The 23,300-nt window shown below is 35.0% G+C and overlaps 1 protein-coding gene across 2 annotated transcripts in view; it reads left to right on the top strand.

Annotated features, from left to right (window-relative positions):
- The window catches only part of ZBBX (zinc finger B-box domain containing), a 128,177-nt gene that overhangs the window by 22,893 nt on the left and 81,984 nt on the right, over positions 1 to 23,300 (top strand). For both annotated transcript variants that reach the window (XM_004383434.1, XM_004383433.1), the window contains exon 6: positions 3,123 to 3,218. In XM_004383434.1, coding sequence (XP_004383491.1) covers positions 3,123 to 3,218 — 96 coding nt within the window. The remainder of the gene's footprint in view (positions 1 to 3,122; positions 3,219 to 23,300) is intronic.

The following is a 23,300-nucleotide window of genomic DNA, read 5'->3' as shown; positions in this document are numbered from 1 at the left end:
TGAATTTCACTGAGATTTTAAGAAATTGTATTCTTTGATTTGAAAGGCAGACTGTGTACCATGAAAGTTCTCAAAAGCACAACAATAAACCATTTATAAATTCAGATTAGACAGATAGTTCTGATGAAGTAGACTGTGGTATCATTAAATTCTGAGGTTGTCCTGTGTTTTCAGCTTCTATCATTCTAGGTGGTTATGCTGACTAGATAATTAGAGTAAATCTTTTTATATCTTGCAAGGAGGCTATCAACAGGGAAATTTATGTATGGTAAGTAGTGGTTAAAAGACTGGGTTTTCAAGGTTTGAATTTCAACTTTACCTGTTATTAGCTGTGTAACATTCAGACAGTGACTTAATTTCTTTATAGTTCTGTGTTGTTATTTGTAAAATAGAACAGTAGGATTAACTACAGACTGTACCTCAAATACATTGAGGGTAGCATGAGTTAATGCATCTGAAGTACTTAGCCTTGTGCCTGGCATGTAGAAAGGAGCCAATCAATTGTGTGTGCTTTTGTCATTGGCACATTTTCTTATGACCTTATGCAATCACTCATGTGGATGGAACGTCAAGAAATTCCAGTAGCTTTGGGCTCTCTCTACATGGCAAAAGTAAAATAGATAGTTAAAAGTTATGTATTAAATTGGTTAATCTGGGCAAGTAAACTCAAATGGATTCTTTAAGACTTAGCATAACTGATCTGGCCTTGATCAAATTAGCATGATATTTGCTAAAACTACACTTGGGTATTCTATCATCGAAGAAGCATTTGTGGTGGAATGGAATCCTTATCTACATTTTTAACATGTTTCTGCAGTTATACAAACTGCCCAAAAAGATTTTCCAGTTGGCAGTCATTTTAACCCAATTTAAACCCAAATATGCTTGTATAACAAAATATATAAGCTTACTTTGCAGCTCCAGCATTGATCTTCTAGTCTATAAACATCCATTTGTCTACTTTCATTAAAAATCTATTATTAACAAATATTTGGCTTAGAATTATATGCTGAAACTGATTTTCATTTCTTTAAGTAAAAATTATACAGAATACTTTTCTAATCTACATTAATATAATAATACTACCATATATTTATGTGAAATCATAGCTTTTTAGTTGATTTAGCACTTAAAAAGCATCAATTTAGGATAATGGTTTTATCAACATTTCTTTAAGAGATCGTAGCTTTTGAAACAAGAGTCGAAAGTGGACGACTAGTTCCCATAGTGTTTTTCTTCCTGTTAAAAAATTTAATTCTGTATAGCTAATCACATTTGAAAAACACATTCAGATTTTGATAAATACCAAACTGTGCAGTCATTTGAAATATTTTATTTTATTGTAGGTGTTATCAAGGTTTTTCAACAAATGATTAGTACTGAGGTTAATGGTCAACGATTGGTTTAATGATTAGTATTGTGTGTCATGCTTAAGAGTTTGAGCTTTGAGCTAGACTGTGGGGTTGAAATCCTGGCTCCACCATTATTAGAGACGATGACTGTGGGCAAATTCTTAATCATAGTGTTCCTTTGTTTCCTCATCTTCACAGAGGAGATGGGATGATGGTTCCTACTTTATAGAGCTGTTTTAAGGATTAAGTGGGATGAAACACAGAATTAAAAGAGTAACTAAGGACTCACTAAATGTTGCCAATATTGTTACTGTTACTTGATTCTAGCCCCTCTTTTTCATTTCATTTTAGTAAAATTGATTACTCTTTGAACTTTTTTTTTAGTGTTTTTTTATCATTTTATATTTAATAAACCTGGCTACATTGTTGTAGGTAACAGTGTCATCACATGGGGACTTTTAGTACAGATTTTAAAAATTAATAGCTTAAAAGTCTCCTGTTGAGTTTTTGATAAACGTTTAGACTACTTTTGTGCATTATATACATTCTAGTTCCTTCTTACTCAATGATTGGTCTGTTCACCAGCAGTAACATGGACGTCACCTGAGAGGTTATTAGAATGTAGGATCTCAAGTCTCATCCCAGACTTACTGCACTAGAATCTGAATTGTAACAATTTGAGTAGTGTCACTGTAGTACATTCAGTGCGACATCGACCAGGACAAGGCAGAAGATATGATATGAAGAGAGTGGAAGAGGAGAAGAATGGTGGGTGGTGGGCACCTAAGGGGAGAGGATACAAAAGGGGGTCAAAAGACATAGACTTTCTGACACCATCTCTCCAAGCCCTCATGCTTTCTTATTTGTGCCGCTGGTGGCTCTTCTCAGCTTGAGCCAAACTCAGGAAAATGAGGGATCTTAGCAGTTTGCACTGCTTTTTATCATATTGTCAAAGGCGTTGAAGCAGCTGTACAACTGCCCACTAGTAATTTCACTTGCAGTAAAAATTCTATTTTCTTGTCTCTTCACTTTCAGTTTTGCTTGACACCTTCAGAGATACAGGTATATAACATTATTCAATTTATTCAGGAAATTTAAAAATTACATTTTTTAACACTGTAGAGAATTGGAAGATAAATATAAACTTGCTCATAATCATTTCACCAGTAATAAACATCATTGACATTCTGATGAAGTTCTATCCAATTTTTTTCTTCTCCTTTCTTTATTTTTGGGACTCTTTTAAGAACACTTTAAACACCATATTTTGGTAATCACCAGTGAAGGACACTTAAGGAATTATATGGGAATTTTGAGAGGCAAATAATATACATATCATTTAAAACTAATTGTGCCGTATAAATCCACGCAGAGAGATAAAATTACTCATCAGAAAAACTCATTAAGTAGTTTTGACACAGAGAATGCTGTTTAGATTTTACCAGGTTAAGAAGTTTGACCTGAAGCTGTTGGCTGTTTTATGATTTATTCAGCAATTTTACCTACCTATATACATCGAACACATGTATCTAAAATCTACCTTGCAAATATCATGTTTAATATTGAAATAATTAGAGTTTACAAGTTAGTTTTCTATTAAGAGTTAAATCTTAATTGGGACAAGTGATTGTACCAATTTCCTTGGGCTTTTCAATTCTAACGACACCAAGGCATGTTATTTCAGAAATAAGGATGAGAATAGTGACATCTTTAGGAAATCATTTGCTCAAAGTCATTGTAATTGCCTATGTTTTTTCTGTATCTCTTAAGGTATGTCTTGAATGTGGAGAAGATTATTGTTCAGGCTGCTTTGCTAAAATTCACCAGAAGGGGGCACTGAAACTCCATAGAACAACTCTTTTACAGGTATGACTTCAAAACACTTGCAGTGTATTTATAAAATGTATCCACATAAAGACATTTAAAACATGTTTAATTATTGAGAATGCAGGATAATTTACATTAATTCCTAAAATTCTATTATGTACAGTCAATCTTTACATATATCTTAAAATTATTTTACTAAACATTAATCTGGATTCTGTTTTGCTGTTGAAACTGTGTTTTAATATAGTTCCTGAAACATTTAGCTTGATTAGAGTTTTTAGATTATGTAGTCTGTATTTGAACTTGAAATTTAAATAACAGACAATATTTTTATCTATTGTGGTCTCAAAGGAACTCATGGTTTATTTTAAGTATTTCTACCTAGTTTATAAATAGAAATCTCTCATATTTTCTTTCCATGTTTGTTAAAAAAAATTAGTGTTTTCTTTTTTCCTCACCTGTTCATTTAGATTAGCTTCTTTTTCAGATTTCTACTTTTCCTCCTATGCATTAGGCCCTTTTATTTCTCTTCACATAGTTCCTGTTTGTTGAAATGCCTAAACTCAAGCCCTAATAGATGGTTTTAAAATTCTAATATTTAAATAATAAATGTGGTTAGATATAGATGTCATACTCCACCAGTTACATTTAATGATGTATTGATTTGTGATAGGTTTCATTCATTTCACAGTAATTCATTCTGCAAATATTTATGGAGTATCTGCTAAGAATCAAGGCCTGTACTAGGCAGTAACCTTATATAGATGAATAACACTAGGCTAGGTGCCTTGGAAGAAAGACCTGGTGATCTACTTCCAAAAAAGTCAGCTGTTGAAAATCCTATGGAGCATAGTTCTACTCTGACACACATGGGGTTGCATGAGTCAAAATCAACTCTACACAGCTGGTTTTCTGCTGTTAAAAAACCCATTGCCCTGGAGTCAATTCCGACCTAGAAATAAAAGGAATGAGTGCCAAGGACATTGTGTAATGAGTTAAGGAATTTGAATATTATTTTGTAAGCAAAAGGAGGAGGTGATAAGATCTGTATTTAGCAAGATCACTCTGGTATCTTTCAATCCTTAACTGTTACATCATTATAAGTATTGGTAGCTGTCTGAGATGCTGATGACCCAAGTCATGATGACCACAAAACATAAAATGGACCTTATTTATGGCAATATCTACCAAAGTCAGTTACTTATGAGTGGGCACTTAATGCCTTGGGGTGAAATGAATAAGGAAGGAAGAAAAAAGGAAAAAACCCCTCTTGTCTAGTCACCTAGTGCTGCTATAACAGATTTACCACAAGTAGATGATTTTAAGAAAGAGAAATTTATTTTCTCACAGTCTAGTTGGCTAGAAGTCCAAATTCAGGGCATCAGCTCCAAGGGAAGGCTTTTTCTGTCAGCCCTGGAGGAAGATTCTTGTCATCAATCTTCCCCTGGACTAGGAGCTTCTCCATGCAGGAACCTTGGGTCCAAAGGACACGCTTTGCTCCTGGTTCTTCTTTCTTGGTGCTATGAGGTCCCAACTCTCTGCTTGCTTCCTTTTCCTTTTATCTCTTGTAAGATAAAATGTGGTGCAGGCCACAGTCCAGGGAAACTCCCTTTACATTGGATCAGGGATGTGACCTTAGTAAAGGTGTTACAATTCCACCCTAATGCTCTTTAACATAAAATTACAATCACAAAATGGAGGACAATCACATAATACCGGGAATCATGGCCTAACCAAGTTGACACATATTTTTGGGGAACACAATTCAATCTATGATACCTCTGCTTCCCTCCCCCAGGACACTACAATTAGATAGTCACAGTAAATGAAAATTAACCTTTATAAAAACCAAAAAAACCTACTGCTGTCGAGTTGATTCCAACTCATAGTGACCCCATAGGGCTTTCCAAGGTTGTACATCTCTAAGGAAGCAGACTGCCAGATCTTTCTCCTGCAGAGCTGCTGGTGGTTTTGAACCACCGACCTTTTGGTTAGCAGTTGATTGCTTTAACCACTGTACCACAAGGGCTCCATTAACCTTTATAAAAGTGAGTATAATTGTAATGTGTAAATAATATGGAATTTAAGTAAAGGCACTTCACTTTTAGGGAAAATAGTTTAATTACCCCACTGTGAGTACATTTTAGGAATTTTTCATTCGTTTATTTATTCAGGACATTTCCTGAGTTATCACTCAATGTTTGAAAGCAGTGTGTTAACTGCTATGAAGATAAAAAGTTGAATTTGACGTGGCTCCTTCCTTCAACTCCAGTATTTGAACTTCAAGGTTTATCCAAGTCTCAGTCTCCTTTTCTTTCTCTATTCCTGCGCCCCCCTTCCCTGTGTTTTCCTTCCCTTCCTTATCTTTTCTTTCTGTCTCTCTTTCTCGGTGTCACACATGCACACACATATGCGCATGCATACAGATACAGACACAGTCACGCAACGAATTTCAAATGACAGTCAGATTTACTGTGGTATGGCGTATTGTTATCCAGAGGCAGATATGATAGGAGTCAAATCATGCTTACTAAAAGCGACACCACATAGAGTGAAAGTCTTGCATTATTTTCTAAAAATGTAGCATTTTTCTATTTCAAATAATGTTATTATAATGGATGTATTCTGCATCTTAACGTAGAAGAATGTGATCTTTATAAATTAGTCTTATAAAATTCTAAATGTAGAATTGATTGGGGGAAGTGAGAGAACAAATATTTACTGAGTATATAATTCATGTCATACACTGTGTTTTATACTGCCATCATCACATTTTCTCATTTTTATTCCAGAGGAGGAAAGGGTGGTAAGCCACAGATTGTTGAATGACATTTAAATCCTAGTGAATCCCAAATTATAGAAGACACATTTATCTTTCAAAGTAAACATAAATGAATTTTATAATATGTATAAAAATCAAGAGAGTATGGCAAATAACAAAACTTCCTTGAGAGTTTTCTTCAAAGAAAGGGATTCTTTTGTGTATATAAAATTAGAATTAAATAACAGTATAGAACTGCATATCTTCCATGTTCATGTTATTCCTCTGTATTGCCCTCCTGTTTAAGGAGACCGAAGTTGCTCCTTGGTGCTGTCATGGGGAGTGGATAGTGCTAGGAAGTATACTGTATATCAGGGAAGTTGAATTGTGAGGTTTAAGCTTATAAAGAGCATGCAGAGGCCCCCCATACTACTGGGAGCTAAGCATACACTGCTGTTACTCTCTTTTTGTATAACATCACTTCACCTACCCAGATTGCTAAGTAATGAAATACTTTGAAGGAGATAATTTTTTCCATATAAGTCAAGTTAATTTTTCTAGTCATTCATTCAACAATAACTTAAGGAAGTATAAAAGACTATATTTTGAAGGAATCTATTTAAAAATGTATCATATGCTTTTGTCTTAGTAAAGAGTAGAGTGAACATGGTTTCACCATATATTGGTGACTCGTGCTCATTATTTTGACCTCTAGTTATTATAGTTGGAGCCCTGGTTACACAGTGGTTAAGAGCTCAGCTGCTAACCAAAAGGTTGGCAGTTTGAATTCACCAGCCACTCCTTGGAAACCCTATGGGGCAGTTCTACTCTGTCCTGTAGAGTTGCTATAAGTCGAAATCAACTCGATGGCAACGGGTATGGGCAGTTATTATAGTTAAAATAGCTATAACACTTTATAACAAAGAGGCTTCAAATAGCTAGTGAAATATGTGTAGCTACACATTCCCCTTAAGAGGTTTGCTGTTCTGGTTAATACTTTATTTTTCTCCTGTATCATGTCCTTACTCGTTCTCTGCTATCACTTCTTGACTTTAATCTTTATTGTTCCTTTACCTATCTGGCATTTTGCTTTATTTTTCTGTCCTCAGTTTAACTTTCTGGAGTCCCTGGGAGGTACAGATGGTTAAGGATTTGGCTGCTACCCAAAGGGTTGTTGGTTCTAATCCACCTGGAGGCACCTCAGAAGAAAGGCCTGGTGGTCTACTTCCAAAAGATCCCACCCATGAAAACCTTATGGAATGCACTTCTCTGAAGCATGTGGGGTTGTCATGAGTCCGAGTCAACTCTATGGCAACTGATTTGGTTTTGGTTTGGTTTAATTCTTTAATGTTTTTTTCCTCTCTTCCATCATTATCTGTCTTTTCCTGTGCATTAAAGTTCTTACAGTTGTTGGGCTTTGGCCATTGTTCAGCAAGCAGCGGGCATCTCTTTCTGCTTAGGGCATATTACCAGTCATGTAGTGTTTTTAATTCTCTAGCATTTTGGTAACCGTTGAAGCCATGAGGCTTTTTTTGTGGACTACTGAATTCATACCTAATCTGAGAAGTGAGGCCAAAAATCTGAAATCTAAATAATAAGCATTATTGTATAAAAAGAAAGCATTCTCTAGTGGTGGTAGGATAATTTAGAAAAAGTCCGGAAGAATGGTTGTGCAACTTGAAGAATGTAATCAGTGTCACTGAAGTGCACATATAGAAATTAATGACATGTTGTAGGTTTTGTTGTGTGTATATCACAGAAATGAAAAAAAGAAAGAAAGCATTCTAGACTAATGGTTGTTATACTTTGTATTCTTTAACCTATGTTGACGTTTCTGGTTATTATGAAGTATAGCCAAATTTGATAGTTGTAAAAGTTTCAGCCCTCATCCTACCACACACTTCATTTTACGAAGTTCACAGTGATTAGGACCATTTTGTACCAGCATGTCTTGTTTTCCATAAGCGATAAATCCTGAAAAAATTGAAGGCCAGCTATTACTATATTCATATTGACTATCGTTATAATTTTAAACGGCCTTCTTTTGATGATTGATTTTTACTTGGCAGTAATTCAAAACACTTGAAGTTTCTTTGCCTTCTCCAGCCTCTGTTTAATAGTTAATTATCTGCAAAATAAAGCATAAATGCACAAGGGGAATTACTAAGAATGCAAATTCTACTTCTATATTTAGAAAGGTTTTCAACACTAAGGTTTGAAATGAAAGGTTGTTTTCGGTAGGTAAGCCTCACATTGGTGAAAAATAAGGTCTTAATATATCAGGCATCCCTATTTCCTTTTAACAACAAATGATCAGACAGAAGAGACAAGGTTAATCAGAGAGAATAGAAGAGGGGAGAAAACTATCCGAAGGCATTCTGTCGTGAAGTGCGGCATGCACAAAGGGAGGTTGAATTAAGTGAATCATTAATAGATTATGGTAAGTATGTTTTCTTAATTGGAATGGGGATTTTCTTAACTAGAAAGGAGAGACCCTGGGAAGGGCGTGGTCATCAGTAATAAGAGAAGAGATAATTGAGGTAGAAAGAATTGAATTACTGTATTTCTGTGTTTTCTGGTACAAAGAGTTTATACGAAGTCCCTTTACATTTTTATCTCCAAAGAAAGAGATGCCTGTGTAAATATGGTTATATTCAAACAAACAAAGAAAGAAAACCCAAAAAACAAACTCGAGCTGATTCTGACTCATGGCAATCCCATGCGTTTCAGAGTAGAACTGTGCTCCATGGAGTTTTCAATGGCCATGACCTTAGAAGTGAGGATAGCAAGATTTCATCTCACTTACTTTGGGCATGTTACCAGGGAGGACCTGTCCCTGGAGAAGGACATCATACTTGGTAAAGTAGAGGATCAGCAAAAAAGAGGAAGACCCTCAACGAGATGGATTGACACAGTGGCTGCAACAATGGGCTCAGACATAGCAATGTTTGTCAGAATGGTGCAGGATAGGGCAGTGTTTCCTTCTGTTTCACACAGGATCTCTATGAGTCGGAACTGACTCAGTGGCACCTAACAATAACAACAATGATCTTTCAGAAGTAGATCACCAGACCTTTCTTCTGAGGTCCCTTGGGGGTGGATTCAAACTGCCAACCCTTTGGTTAGTACCTGAGCACTTAACCATTTGTGCCACCCAGGATCTCCTAAATATGGGTATAATTGGGAATATGTAGATTCCTGAATAAAATTACAAGAAAATAATTATTGCATGGAACGTCATTGTCATAGAATAATTATTACATAGAACATATTGTCAGTATACAATTTATGCTTACTAACTTTATGGTAGTTTTTTTAATTGAATATGATCAATATTAGATTTTAGGGTCACAATATCATTTTTCTCTCAATGTTCAGAATAATACAGTATTTTTAGATCATTGCTAGTCATTTTGGATAATGTCAAGATTATTTGCACTATGTTATATTAAATACTCTGTGTGTGTGTGTGTGTTAGATGCTATGGTGTGCCACCCAGATCCTCCTCTTTAGGACTGAGATGTGCACTTCCCTAGCTGCCTGAAGTACTGCTTTTTGATGGATCATAGTTGAGTCTCTCCCCAGGAACTGCCCGTGGGAACTGCCTCTTCCAAGGTTATGATCCCTGCATAGAGGCAGCCCATATCCAATTTCCATACTAAGTGAGGGCACAAAATCTCAGCATCCCCCTTTCCTTAACTGGGGGCTCCTCAAACTGATGGCCATCACAGCTCCTCCCTTGGGATTGAGAGTTGCATTGAAGTTTAGCTTTTCACTTTGGCCAATCCTACACCCTTCACTTACCCACAAGTGTTCTTTTCAGAGCATTACCCAGTCAAAAGTCCAACTGGCAAATCTTAGAATTTGTTTCCTGGGGAACCTGACCCATGACAATAAGTAACTCAGAATAAAATTATGTAGTTAATTGTTCATCTGATTTTAGAGTAGGTTAGAGTTTTTGAAGGCCAATAAATAACATCCCTTTCTTAACTTTCCAAATTCTGAACCAACTGAGAAATAGATATTAGATTCAGAAGATAGAAATCAAAATATCAACTTTATTGAGTTGGAACTGACTTGGAGGCAAATAACAACAATTAATACAATCAGAATTGGTGACTATGGCATGGAAATTAAGACAAATTTAGCTTCCTTATATTTCCTTGGGGTCCTGGTGGTGTGGTGGTTAAACATTTGGCTGCTAACCAAAAGATCTGCAGTTCGAATCCACCAGCTACTTCCTTGGAAACTTGCTGGGGCACTTCTACTCTGACCTACAGGGTCGCTATGAGTCAGAATTGACTCGATGGCAACGAGTTTGGTTTTGGTTTTTACACTTCCTTAAATTGTACATTTCCCCCCAAATTGTAGGCATTTTCCTTTGGCAAATACAGCCTGTCCAGTAAGGCTACTTAGGTGGGTGTATGGATTAGAATGCATCCCTCTGTGTGTAGGGAGCTCTAAAAGAGAGAGCCCAGGGGGGCAGAGTTGAGTTTGGTCAATTCCTTCTCCTGGAATCATCAGTAAGATAGAAATAAGAGGATGGGAGTAGGTATTTTTAGAGTCCAGGTGATATAAACATCCTGAAAAATGTATAAATTTGCTATTTATAAATATTAGTTAATATTAGAGTTACAAAAAAGTAGATTATTTAAAAATATATAAACAAAATTAGTATAAGCGTGTTTTGCTCCAATTTCTTAAATATGAATAATGCTCATTTCTTTTACTACAAGTTTGTGTTTGCTGTCTGCTGACATGATTGTTTATCACTTTTAACTTCCTCTATCAAAGGGTTTTTTAAACCGTGTTGTTATTGGCTATTCACTCCTTTATATCCTCTGATCAATTTCACATCCTGTGAAGAGAAGAGCTATTTCTATCTTGTTCTTCATTGTATTCGCAGTGTTTAGCACTGTGCCTGGTGTGTATAAATTAATTTTGGAATGAATGAAAATGTGAATGACCCCTTAATGATACAATTAAACCCCTGAAATAATTCAAAACTATATTTTGGCAGCGTATTTTGTTTCTCTCTGAATTTGGAAAGCCAAAGTATTTATTAGGCAAGCACTGGATAATTAAAAGAATTTATTGTATGTTATTGAGTTATGTTGGCAAAAGGTTAACCAAAGCCTTTCCCCTGGTGTGTGAGAATTTGACCTTTAGTTAACTTTCTATCTCTTTATCTCAGAAGCAGATAAAGGTAGTAAGGTCAACTATGTTCCTAGGAACATATGACCCCTGACTGGTAAACTGCATCAAAGCAGGGAGAACTATAAATGCTTGAAGCAAGCATAGCTCCAAGTGCAGTGAGTTTTGTAACTTGCACATCCACTGTGGGGCTCTGGAATCTGTGCAGATGGAGAATGGCTCTGGTGGCAATGAGGCTTCTAGGCCAGGTATATCCTTCACCTGTCTGAGCTGCACTTCTGCATGAACAACTGCAAGACTCCCACAAAAGAGGAGCAGCTGATGCTGTCCTGCTGGCAAACTGTGGTTCCTGTCCTTAGCCATCTAAGTAGACTGATGCTGAGAGTGACTTGATGATAGTCTTGGGCATCTGAGAATTTAGTTAACCCAGGCAGACTCCTTGGTGGACATTGCAGTTAAATCTTTGGTTAACCAGAATTAAAAAAAAAAAAAAATGGAATGACGGGATACCCAAAAGATAAATGAAGTTCTCTCTATAGGCTTCGTTGACAAAAATTTATAAAACTACCTTTATTGAGGTATAATTCACATACCATATAATTCACCCATTTAATGTACAATGAACTTTAGTATGGTCACAGATATATGCAACTGTCAGTACAATTAATTATAGAACATTGTCATCATCTGAAAAAAAAACCCCCATACCCTTTAGTTATAATCCTCTATTGCCCTATTCCCCAGAATTAAACAACTATTAATCTGTTTTCCATCTCTATAGATTTGCATATTATGGACATTTCATATAAATGGAATCATATAATATATGGTCTTTTGTGACTCGCTTCTCTTTCACTTGGCATAATGTTTCCAAAATTCATCCATGTTATGGAATGTGTCAGTATTGTATTCCTTTTTATGGCTGAATAGTATTACATTGTGGAGATGTATCACATTTTATTTATTGATTTGATGGACATTTGGGTTGTTTCTACCTTTGGCTATTGTGAATAATTCTGTCAATATTTGTGTATGTGTTTTGGTGTGGATATATGTTTTCATTACTCTTGGGTATGTACCTGGGAGTGGAATTACTGGGTTAAATGGAAACTTTCTTTAATTTTTTGAGGAACTGCCAGACTGTTTTCTGAAGTGGCTGCACCATTTTACAATGCCACCAGTAACATATGAGGTTCTGACTTCTCAACAACCTCACAACACTTGTTATAATCTGACTTTTTGATTCTAGCCATAGTAATGTGTGTGAAGTGGATTTGATTTGCGTTTCCCTGATGGCTAATGATGTCGAGCATCTTTTGCATGCTTATTGGCCATTTGTGTATCTGTCTTAGAGAAATATTGACAAGAATTTTTAAGAAAACCTGGAGATGAGACAGTTTAATAGCCTGCACTGCATCTGTGGTGATGACCTTTTAGATGCTGATACGAAGAAAAGCTAGGAAAAGGGAAAAGAAAACAATTGAAAAACGTGGGGAGAAAGGAGCTTAGGGTTGCTATAACCATCAGTGAATAGTTGGAAGAACACTAGTGGTTCAGGAATATATTGCAGAGTCACGGGACAGATACAGCAACAGTTACAGCAGAGTAGGTAGATTCTGTTCAAAGGTTTAATGAAAAGATAGCCTGAATCAATTGTAAAAGTGGAAGGAGGGTGTTTCTGTGATATTTATGCTAAGAAAGGGATTCTTTAAGATAAATTCATATATGCAAGCTCAGAACTTCGCAGGACTGTTGGGAGGATCAGCTTAAATGACAACAAATGTAAAAGTATTCTGCTCATAGCAGGTGCTCCCTGCACTAGATTTTGTTAGTCAGGATATAGTGACTAGAGACTCAAACCAATTCCTACACCATCTACATTTACAGCCTAGAAGACAAAGCAACATTAAGTGAGAATGCATGTACAGACTTAATGAAATGGTTACTTTTGGTTTTAGGAGTGTTTTCAAATGCATTATAGTAACATATTTCAGAAGGCTTTTAATAAAAAATAGTGAAGGAAAGTTTTAGAGTTCAGTGTATATTTAAAAATACAGACTTCCTTCTTCAAATAGAGAATAAGGGAATATCATTTTTGGAGAAGACCATAAAGATCAATACTTCAACTGCATGTCTGAGCCTTTAATCAATCTTCTTTATAATTGAGCTGGCTACACTGGTGCTGGGTATTTGAGGAGCCTTTATATTTTGCAGGTGCTACTTCTGTTATCACAGTTTTTTCATAAAGTTTGACATATTTTATAGGATTTTTATCTACTATATTTTATGTTTATTGGGTTTTATGGGATGAAAGTCATCCAATTGTGATGTAACAGCAATACTATATTTAAAATCCAAATATGACAAATTATCGATTGCTATTTACTAGTGAGTTTATTCTGCTATGCCTAAAAATCTGTTATTCAAATCATTGCATATGAAAATGTGTTCCTCTTGTAGCTCAAATATGAGTAATTGCTGAAAGCAGCTAACTCTTCTGAATGCATTACACATGTAATATTAGTTGAAAACAATGGTAAGCACTTGCTAAGATAATTAATATAGAGCATAATTATATGGCATCAACCCTGCAAATAGAAATCAAGATTACAGGTGTGAGTTTCCTGCGCTATTTTCCTGTTGCTATTCTAGCTCACTTTTCAGATTGCTCTCTAAGTAAAATTTTTTAATGTTGTAATAAAATTTGAAAAATGCCATTATTTAGACCTTCATCACATTTTGTTATTCTCATTGATTCTAGGTGATTTAAAAAATTTGACAAATTTTTTTGAGCCATTATGTTTATGTATTATTAATTACATTGTTTTATTTTAACTGATTTTGGCATGTTTTATTTCATTATTTTCATATATTACTCAGTGATAGTACTGAATAGTGAGCCCAAATTAGTTTTATTTGACATATGCTGTCTACTGAATAGTAAACTGCGTTTATAATCAGGGCCAGGTGTCCAAGTCCTTGTTCATTTTTGTAATCTCTTTTTGTGACACGGAGGAACAATAACATCTAAATCTTTGATTAATAAAACTTCTGATTTCTATCAGACATTTAGAAAAAAGGTAAATCTAAAGGTCTTTTCAGTTCCAGTTAAACTCATGTTGAAAAAAGCAAATAAACTTCAGTGATGTGAATTAGTACATATTTTAATGATGTAGAAAATCAAGGGATGAAGCTTATCTTTTTCTTCCTTGATTAATGAATCAGGATGTTCAAAATTAAGTAATTTTTATAAGCAAGTTACTTGTGTTTTGCAGATATTATTTTCACTCAATAGGAATTTAATGAGGCTTAATGGGCCCTGTCATAGACCCATGATAATCTGAGGAACTTACTTGGTATAACTAGAATTCATTCTTTCCTGTGTAGTGCCACAACACAGAGAGATTTAGTCTGATTTGTTACTGTTGATTTTAGATAATGGAATCCTTATACTTTTATTGTTGTTGTTGTTAGGTTCTATCGAGTCAATTCCAACTCATAGTGACCCAGTGTATAACAGAATGAAACACTGCCCGGTCCTGTGCCATCCTCACAGCTGTAGTTGTGTTTGAGCCCGTTGTTGCAGCCACTGTGTCAATCCATCTTGTTGAGGGTCTTCCTCTTTTTCACTGACCTTGTACTTTACTAAGCATGATGTCCTTCTCCAGGGACTGGTCCCTCCTGATAACATGTCCAAAGTATGTGAGATGAAATCTCACCATCCTTGCCTCTAAGGAACATTCTGGCTGTACTTCTTCCAGGACAGATTTGTTCATTCTTCTGGAAGTCCATGATATATTTAATATTCTTCACCAACACCATAATTCAAAGGCATCAATTCTTCTTCGATCTTCCTTATTCATTGTTCAGCTTTCACATGCATGTGAGGAGACTGAAAACACCGTGGCTTGGGGTGAGGTGCAGGTTAGTCCTTAAAGTGACATCTTTGCCTTTTAACACTTTCAAGAGGTCTTTTGCAGCAGATTTGCCTAATGGAGTGCGTCTTTTGATTTCTTGACTGCTGCTTCCATGAGCATTGATTGTGAATCCAAGTAAAATGCAATCCTTGACAACTTCAGTATTTTCTCTGTTTATCATGATGTTGCTTATTGGCCCAGTTGTGAGGATTTTTGTGTTGTTTATGTTGTGCAATCCATACTGAAGGCTGTGGTCTTTGATGTTCATCTGTAAGTGTTTCAAGTCCTTGTCACTTTTAGCAAGCAGGGTTGTATCATGGACATATCAAAGGTTGTTAATGAGTCTTCCTCCAATCCTGATGCCATATTCTTTTTCATATAGTACAGCTTCTCAGGTTATTTGCTCAGGATACAGACTGAATGAGTATCTTGAGAGAATACAACCTAACAAACACCTTTTCTGACTTTAAACCACGCAGTATCCCCTTGTTCTATTTGAATGACTGCCGCTTGGTGTATGTACAGGTTCCTCATGAGCACAATTAAGTGTTCTGGAATTCCCATTCTTTGTAATGTTATCCATAATTTTTTATGATCCTGACATCATTTTCCTATTTACCAATTGCGTATAAAGTAATTTACATCAAAGAAACTAGAACAAACTGTTCTTGGGAAAATATTCTCTATATGAGAGGGAGGTGTTTTCTTCAAAGCCAGGCCAAAATTATATATATGCACATACATACATAAATATAATTTTAAAAATCCTATTTATACACAATCTGATCTCCCTGAAATGACTTTATATTTAAAGCTTTCCAAGCCCCAACTGTATTTAACAATCACTGCAACCAATAAATTTATATTTCTTGAGTTCTGTTGTAATACATTTTTTTCTCTGTGTATGTGTGTGTGCATCTCTATATCTCTACCGCTATATCTGTTTGCCTAGAAAATTCAAATGAAATGGGAAAAGTCTTGTCCAGAGTTTTCAGTTTTTAGTGCAAGCCTGTAGTTACAATAAATCTCTTCTAAAAATTTTGCAGCAGGAAAATCAATGAAAAGTCCCATTGCTGTCAGGTTGATTCTGACTCATAGTGACCCTTTAGGACAGAGTAGTACTGCCCCATAGGGCTTCCAAGGAGTGGCTGGTGGATTCAAACTGCCAAGGAGTGGCTGGTAGATTTAAACTGCTTACCTTTTGGTTAGCAGCTACAGCTCTTAACCACTGAGCCACCAAGGCTCCCAAAGAAAGGCAGCACTAAGGAAATTAGTCATTCCCACATTTTTTTTTTTTTTTTTAAATTTGGGAAGTGACATAGGTCTAAACTATGAAATTCTTTGACCTGGAAGTTGTGGATTACATAAGGAGGCATGGCTATGTCAACATGAGCATTGACACTTGTTTCTGGATAGTTCAGAGTTTTGGATGATGCTAGTAGGTAGGGTTTTGAAGCACTGACACTACCATAAAGTATATCATTTTTCTAACTAAACTAAAACTTTTACTCTTGGACCTTAACTTTTGTAAGGTGCCATCCATTTCAAAATGCTATAAAATACCAACCCTCTTTACTTTGATTAATGATACATTGTCAGAGTGATGAATTCTTCTAGAGTGTAATTTGAAAGATAATATCATTCTGGGGGAAAAAAAAGTTCAGGTGAAAATTTAGAACAGTTACCAGATGAAATCCTACCATCACACAGTGTAGTGAAGGATGTGGGGGAATCTGGAAATACTGACAGTAAATCACATTCTTTGGCTCTACTTAAAGCTTCTATTCTACAGTGAGATACATGATTTACTATGTGCACTGAAGGCTGTTTTAGTTTGAGTTTAAAACATTTTTGGCATGTAGAGCAGTTGCATAGGTGATTTTATTCATTTTCAGTCCCCTCCTCCTCCCATTACTACCTATTAGGACTTCCATATTTAAATTTTCAAATTTAGAAGACAGACAGAAAATTATCTTTAAATTGAAATTTAAAATTTGAAAATATTTTGTTAATATATATGGCATAGTGTTATGATATTTAATATGTGTATTTATCTATTTTAAATATTTCATAATAATAGCCACCGTATGGGTCACTGATTACTTCTTTAAAATGGTAGTTGTTATATTATTAAGTGAAAGATAATGTGTTTTGTGTTGTATGTATATTTTATATCTAGATGTGTCTCCCTAAGCAGAGACAAAAGGCTGCAGGGATATGTAGCAAACTTTACAGTGGTTACTCTTGATTCATGGATGGGGAGGAACCTCTATTTCTTACTTTAATTTAATGTGGTGGGATTATGATTTATTTTTACCAGTATTTTGTAATTAAAAAAAATAAATTGTTGCTAATTTAAGGCTAGGTGTATATTACTGTTTCTCGATGGGAATGCCCTTGGTATTTCGGTAGGACCTTTCTTCTTGAACTGTATCATCCCTCACGTTTCAGGATATTCACTGAACCTGGCTAAATCCGTTGCTGTCGAGTTGATTCCGACTCATAGCAACCCATTAAGACAGGGTAGAACTGAACTGTAGGGTTTCTAAGTCTGTGATCTTTACGGAAGCAGACTGCCACATCTTTCTCCCAAGGAATGGCTGGTGGGTTCGAACTGCTGACCTTTAAATTAGCTGCCCGACTCTTAACCACTGCATCACCAGGGCCACCCACTAAGTGTTAGTAATGCTCTCCAGTGATTGTGAAAACTCAAAAACATCTCCCCACATTATCAATTTTTTTTTTTTCCCCACTTGGGAATCATTGGTCCTTGTATTAGTTAGGTCTCTTTTCACTATCTTGAGCAAAAAATATTTTTGTTGCTGTTGCTAAAGACTTCATAGATTAATTGAATGAGGATAGAGATGATGCAGCTGAATCATAGGAAGAATCAGGACTGGAAATATGGAGAACAATTGTAGCCCAAGTAGCACTCTATTCTCTCAATTTCTTCTTATCTCTCTTATAATGAACAAATTTTGAATTCACTTAATACAGAATTGGTCACCGAGAGACCAGATGCTCCTTTCTTGATCCAAATTCTCATGAACTCAACATAAATCAGGTGTCCGCTTGTTCAGTGAACAGTGACCCGGAAGGCAGAATGTCTTCCATAGTGGGGTTGGTAGAGATGAGCACTGCTTCGGGTCAAGAATTTACCAGAGAAGAGGACATTCCTGGAAACTGAGCATTTACTCCAATACAAGTCTCTGATACAGTCGGTCACAGTGACATGGGAAGCTACTTGTGTATTGACTTTTTTTTAAAGTGAAAAATCTTTCTATTGAGGCATAATTTCATACCTTAAAATTCACATTGTAACTTTATAATTTAATTTTTTTTAGTAAATTTATAAATCTGTGCGATAATTGCTACAATCCAGTTTTAAAACGTCTTCATCACAACAAAAAATTTCCTGGTTTTTTTTTTTTTTTTTTTTTAAGTCATCCTTGCTCCCACTTCCAGTCTTAGGCAACCACTGATCTCCATTCTGTCTCTCTATAGCTATGTCTTTTCTAGAAATTTTGTATAAATGGAATCATTCGTATGTGGTGTTTTGTGTCTGGCTTCTTTAACTCAGCGTAAGGTTTCTGAGGTTCTTTCACATTGGTGGATGTATCCGTAGTTTTTCCTCTTTATTGTCAAATAGTAGTTCATTGTATGAATCTACCACATTTTTTAAAAATTCTGTCATCAATTGATGGACATATGGTTTATCTACTTTTTTACTTTTAGAGTAATGCTTCTGCGAACATTTGCGTACAAGTTTAGTGTAGACTTGTCACAATGTTTTCATTGTTCTTGGTTAGATAGCTAGAAATGGAAATGTTGGCTCCCAAGGTAAGTATATATTTAACTTCTTAAACTGTTAAACTCTTTTCCAAAGTGTCTGTACCATTTTACATTCCCTTCAGCAACATATGAGGGTTTTATTTTCTCCATGTTGTTGCCTAACTTGGTATTGTCAGTCTTTTGTATTATAGCCATTGTAGTATGTGTGTAGTGGTATCTCATTGTGGTTTTTAACTTCTCTCTGACATTCAGCAGTGCTCGTCCCCACCAGCCCCACCATGGAAGATAGAAGTACTCAACAAAATTCGGCCTTTTGGGCCATGTTTCATTGAACAAGAAGTGGGCACCTGATCCATTTTGAGTTCATGAAAATTTGGATTTGCATAAAGAAAGGGGCATTTGTTCTCTCTGTGACCAATTCTGTATTATGTAAATTCAGAATTTGTTAATTGTAAGAAAAGAATAAAGTAGATACAGAGAAAAAAAATAAAGTTGCAAGTGGAAGAGTGTTACCTGGGCTGCAGTTGATCTCCGATTTCCAGTCCAGGTTCTTCCCTATGATTCAGCTATATCATCACTATTTCTTTGTGAGTCAGTTTTGGTAATTTATATCTTTCAGTTGGTTTGCCCAGTTCATCCAAATTGTTTAATTTCTTGGCATGATTTTTAATATTTATTTTTAATCCTGCAGGTCTATAGTGATCTCCTTCTTTCATTCTTCATTTTGTGAATTTGTCTCTCTCTCTCTCTCCGTCTCTTTGGTCTACTTAAAGGTTTATCAATTTTTTTGATCTTTTCAAAGACTCAACTATTAGTTTCATTAATTTTTTCTATCTTTTTTATTATTTTGTTGATTCCATTATGATCTTTATTTCCTGACCTCTACTTACTTTTGATTTTATTACCTTTTGTTTTTATACCTTCTTGAGGTGAAACTTAGGTTATTAATTTTAGACCTTTTTTCCTTTACAAAACAAGAATTTAGAGCTATAAATTTCACTTTAATCACTGTTCTGAATGAATTCTGTACATGTTGTTATGTTGTGTTTTCATTTCCAGTCAGTTCAAGATTGTTTATAATTTTACGTGTGATTTATTCTTTGAGTTTAATTTCTAAAAATTTTGTGATTTTTCAAATTTCTTTGCTCTTCGTTTCTAATTTATTTTTCTTGTAGTCATAGAACATACTTTCTATGATTTAAATTTTTATGAGTTTATTAAGACCTGTTTTATGGCTGAGAATATTGTATATCCTGGAGAATGTTTCATATGAGCTTTATAAGAATTTGTATTCTGCTGTTGTGAGGTTGAGGGTTTTTTAAATGCCACTTGGGTCAAGTGACTTGATGGTATTGTCTAAATCTTCTGTATACTAGTTGGCTTTTCTGTCTAGTTTTATCATTTTCTGAGAGAAGGGTATTGAAATTTATAAATATAATTTTTAGTTGTCTCTTCAGTTCTGTCGATTTTTGTTTCATGTATTTTGGGGCTCTGTTGTTGGTTGCATATATATTTATAATTGTTATATCTTTAAGTTTTATTGACTCTTTTATTATTATGATATTTCCCTCTTTGCCTCTAGTTATCTTTCTTGTTTTATTAACATAGCCACTACACCTCTCTTAGGGTTACTATTTTCAAGGTATATCATTTTTCTTATTTTCCTTTTATTTGCCTTTGAATCTAAAAGTCAGTCTCTTATAAACAGCAGATAGTTGGGTTTTGCTTTTTTTTAAATAAAATCTAACAATTTCTGCCTCTTAATTGGAGTGTTTAGTAGAATTACATTTATTGAAATTATTGATATGGTGGGATTTACATTTGTAATTTTGCTTTTCATGTGTTCTTGTCTTTGTTACTCTATCTCCTTTGCTGCTTACTTTTGTGTTAAACAAAGATTTTTATTACTTTGTGTCTGTGTATATAATAATTTGCAGATTTGTAGGTATTACAATATATGTCTTAACTAATAATAATCTACTTCATGTTAGTACTGACTTTAATTCTGATAAAATGTAGCAACTTGGCTTTATTTTAGCTCTATTTTCTCCCCACTCTTTTGTTCTAGTGTTGTCATATATGTTACATCAATATATGTTATAAATACAAAAATATAATGTTATAGTGATTGCTGTATATAATTTTATGCTTTTAAGAGAAATTAAGAAAAGAGAAAATATATATTTAAACAATTATTTTCTCTACTTATCCACATATTTATTTTTCTGCTGCTCTTTTATTCTGATGGATTTAATACATTTTAGCCTTAAAATCTTTCTTTAGTATTTCTTGTAATACAGATCTGATAGTACTGAATTATGTCAACATTTGTCTATTTTGGAATGTCTTTATTTTTGTTTTAATTTTTATAGGACTCTGTTGAGTAGAGAATTAGATTTGACAGTTTTTTCCTTTCAGCACTTTGAATGTGTCATTCCACTGCCTTCTAATCTTCATTGTCCAGAAGAGAAATCAACTGTTAATTGTGTTGGTCTATCTTGTATATGATGGATTGTTTTTCTCTTATTTCTTTCAAGTTTTTCTCTTTGTCCTTGGCTTTTAGAAGTTTACCTATGATATGACTGGTGTGAATTTATTTATGTTTATCTTTCTTAGGCTTATTGAGTTTTTTTGGTTTGTGAAATACAAATTTTCATCAAATCTGGGAAGTTTTCACTCATTATTTCTTCATATACATATATATTTTTCTGTCTTTTTCTCTCCTTTCTTTCCTTCTGGGATTCCAATTACATATATGTTGGTATGCTTGATGTTGTCCCATAGATCTCTGAGGCTCTGTTCATTTTCTTCCATTTTTTAACTTTTTTTTTAGGTAGTGTAATTTATCTTGATCTATCTTCAAGTTAGCTGAATCTTTCTTCTTCCATCTCACATCTCTTTTTAAGTCTATTTAGGTCATACTCTAGAATTTCCATTTGGTTCTTTTTTTTTGTGATTCTAATTTCTCTAGGTAGTCCCTATTTATTGAGTCACTGTCATCATATTTCTTTTAATTATTTGAACATAGCTTTCTTTCCTTCTTTGTCTCTCTATATATGTATAGTGGAACTTTGGTGGCACAGTGGTTAGGAGTTCAGCTGCTAACCAAAACGTTGGCAGTTTGAATCCACCAACTGCTCCTTGGAAGCCCTATGGGGCAGTTCTACCCTGTCACTATGAGTTGAATTGACTCAATGGCAACAGGTTTGGTTTTTGTTATTGTTGTTATATATTGTTGTTATATATATATATAGTAGCTTCTTTGGAATCTTTGTTTGCTACGTCCATCATCTGGTCCCACTTAGCATAAGTTTTTAGAGATTGCTTTTTTCCCTGAGTTTGGTTCAGACATTACTGTTTGTTAGAAAGTCTCATAATTCTTTTGTTGTTGTTGAAAACTAGACATTTTAGATTGAATATTCTGGCAACTCTGGATTCTTGTTTGTTCCCTAGTTTTTTTTTTTTTTTTTTTTTAATTCTAGTTCCCTCACTGTGTATGGACACTGACTCTCTATTCAGTTTTTTTGTTTTTTTTTAATTATTATTTTTTATTTTTAGCCTGGCTTCTTAGTAGTCTCCCCAGCGTTTGCATTTCTTAGCGGCCATCTAGTGATTTGGGCAGAGGTTGTGCTCAAGTGTATGCACTTAAGCCTGTAAGGCTCCATCCTTGGCTGATTGATCTGTGCATGAATTGGGGAGCACTTTCAAAGTTCAGTCAGTTTTAAAATCTGCCTTGACTTTCATTTTCAGCTTGTCTCTCTTGGTTCTCCTCCATGCATGAATATACATTTCCAGATAGCCACATACATGGGGAGAGCTTCTCTCAGCTTGTCTATAGCTCTCTCATTTCTGTGATAACCCCATTAAATTTTTGGCTGGTCCAGGACTTGCCCCCGCTGGGACCAAAACCTTGGGCTATCAGAGCTGTGGGTTTTTCCTATCCATTTCTTACCAAGTTTGCTAGTTTACTGATAATGCCACTGCAGCTGCAAGTTTCTGCCATTTGCTAAGATTCAAGCACAATCCCTGTGCAGCAAGGCTATTCCGGCCCTAGTGATATCAAGAAACTTGGGAGAGAGGAGAGGTAGCAGATGAGGGCAGTTACAAGCAAGAAGGCCATAGACTTATTGCTCTTCACTGATATCATAGCAGTTTATTATGACTAAATACTTCTCAATTTGTTATTTTTGTTTGATTTCCAAAGCCCCAATATAATTTTTAATAAATTTGTCAAGTTCTACATTTGCTTTTTTAGGGGGAGGTAATTTACTCACTTCTCCACTAAACCATAGTCAGAAGTCCCACTTCTGTCTATTGAATTTTGTGGGAATTCTGTTTTCTGGATACTTGGGCTGTTTCTCTTACTTATAGGGAAATAGTATATTGGGATCTGGATGAAACGGTACCTATCATTTATCCTGCACTACTTTATGTCATCACTGTGCTAGGTATTTTTCATACAGAATGTATATTCTTCATAATAGCCCTGCAAGGTAG

The sequence above is a fragment of the Trichechus manatus genome, unplaced genomic scaffold, assembly GCF_000243295.1.
Source record: "Trichechus manatus latirostris isolate Lorelei unplaced genomic scaffold, TriManLat1.0 scaffold00110, whole genome shotgun sequence".
Classification (NCBI taxonomy): domain Eukaryota; kingdom Metazoa; phylum Chordata; class Mammalia; order Sirenia; family Trichechidae; genus Trichechus; species Trichechus manatus.
Note: the sequence above shows the minus strand (reverse complement) of the source record. Positions and strands in the feature narration are given on the sequence as shown.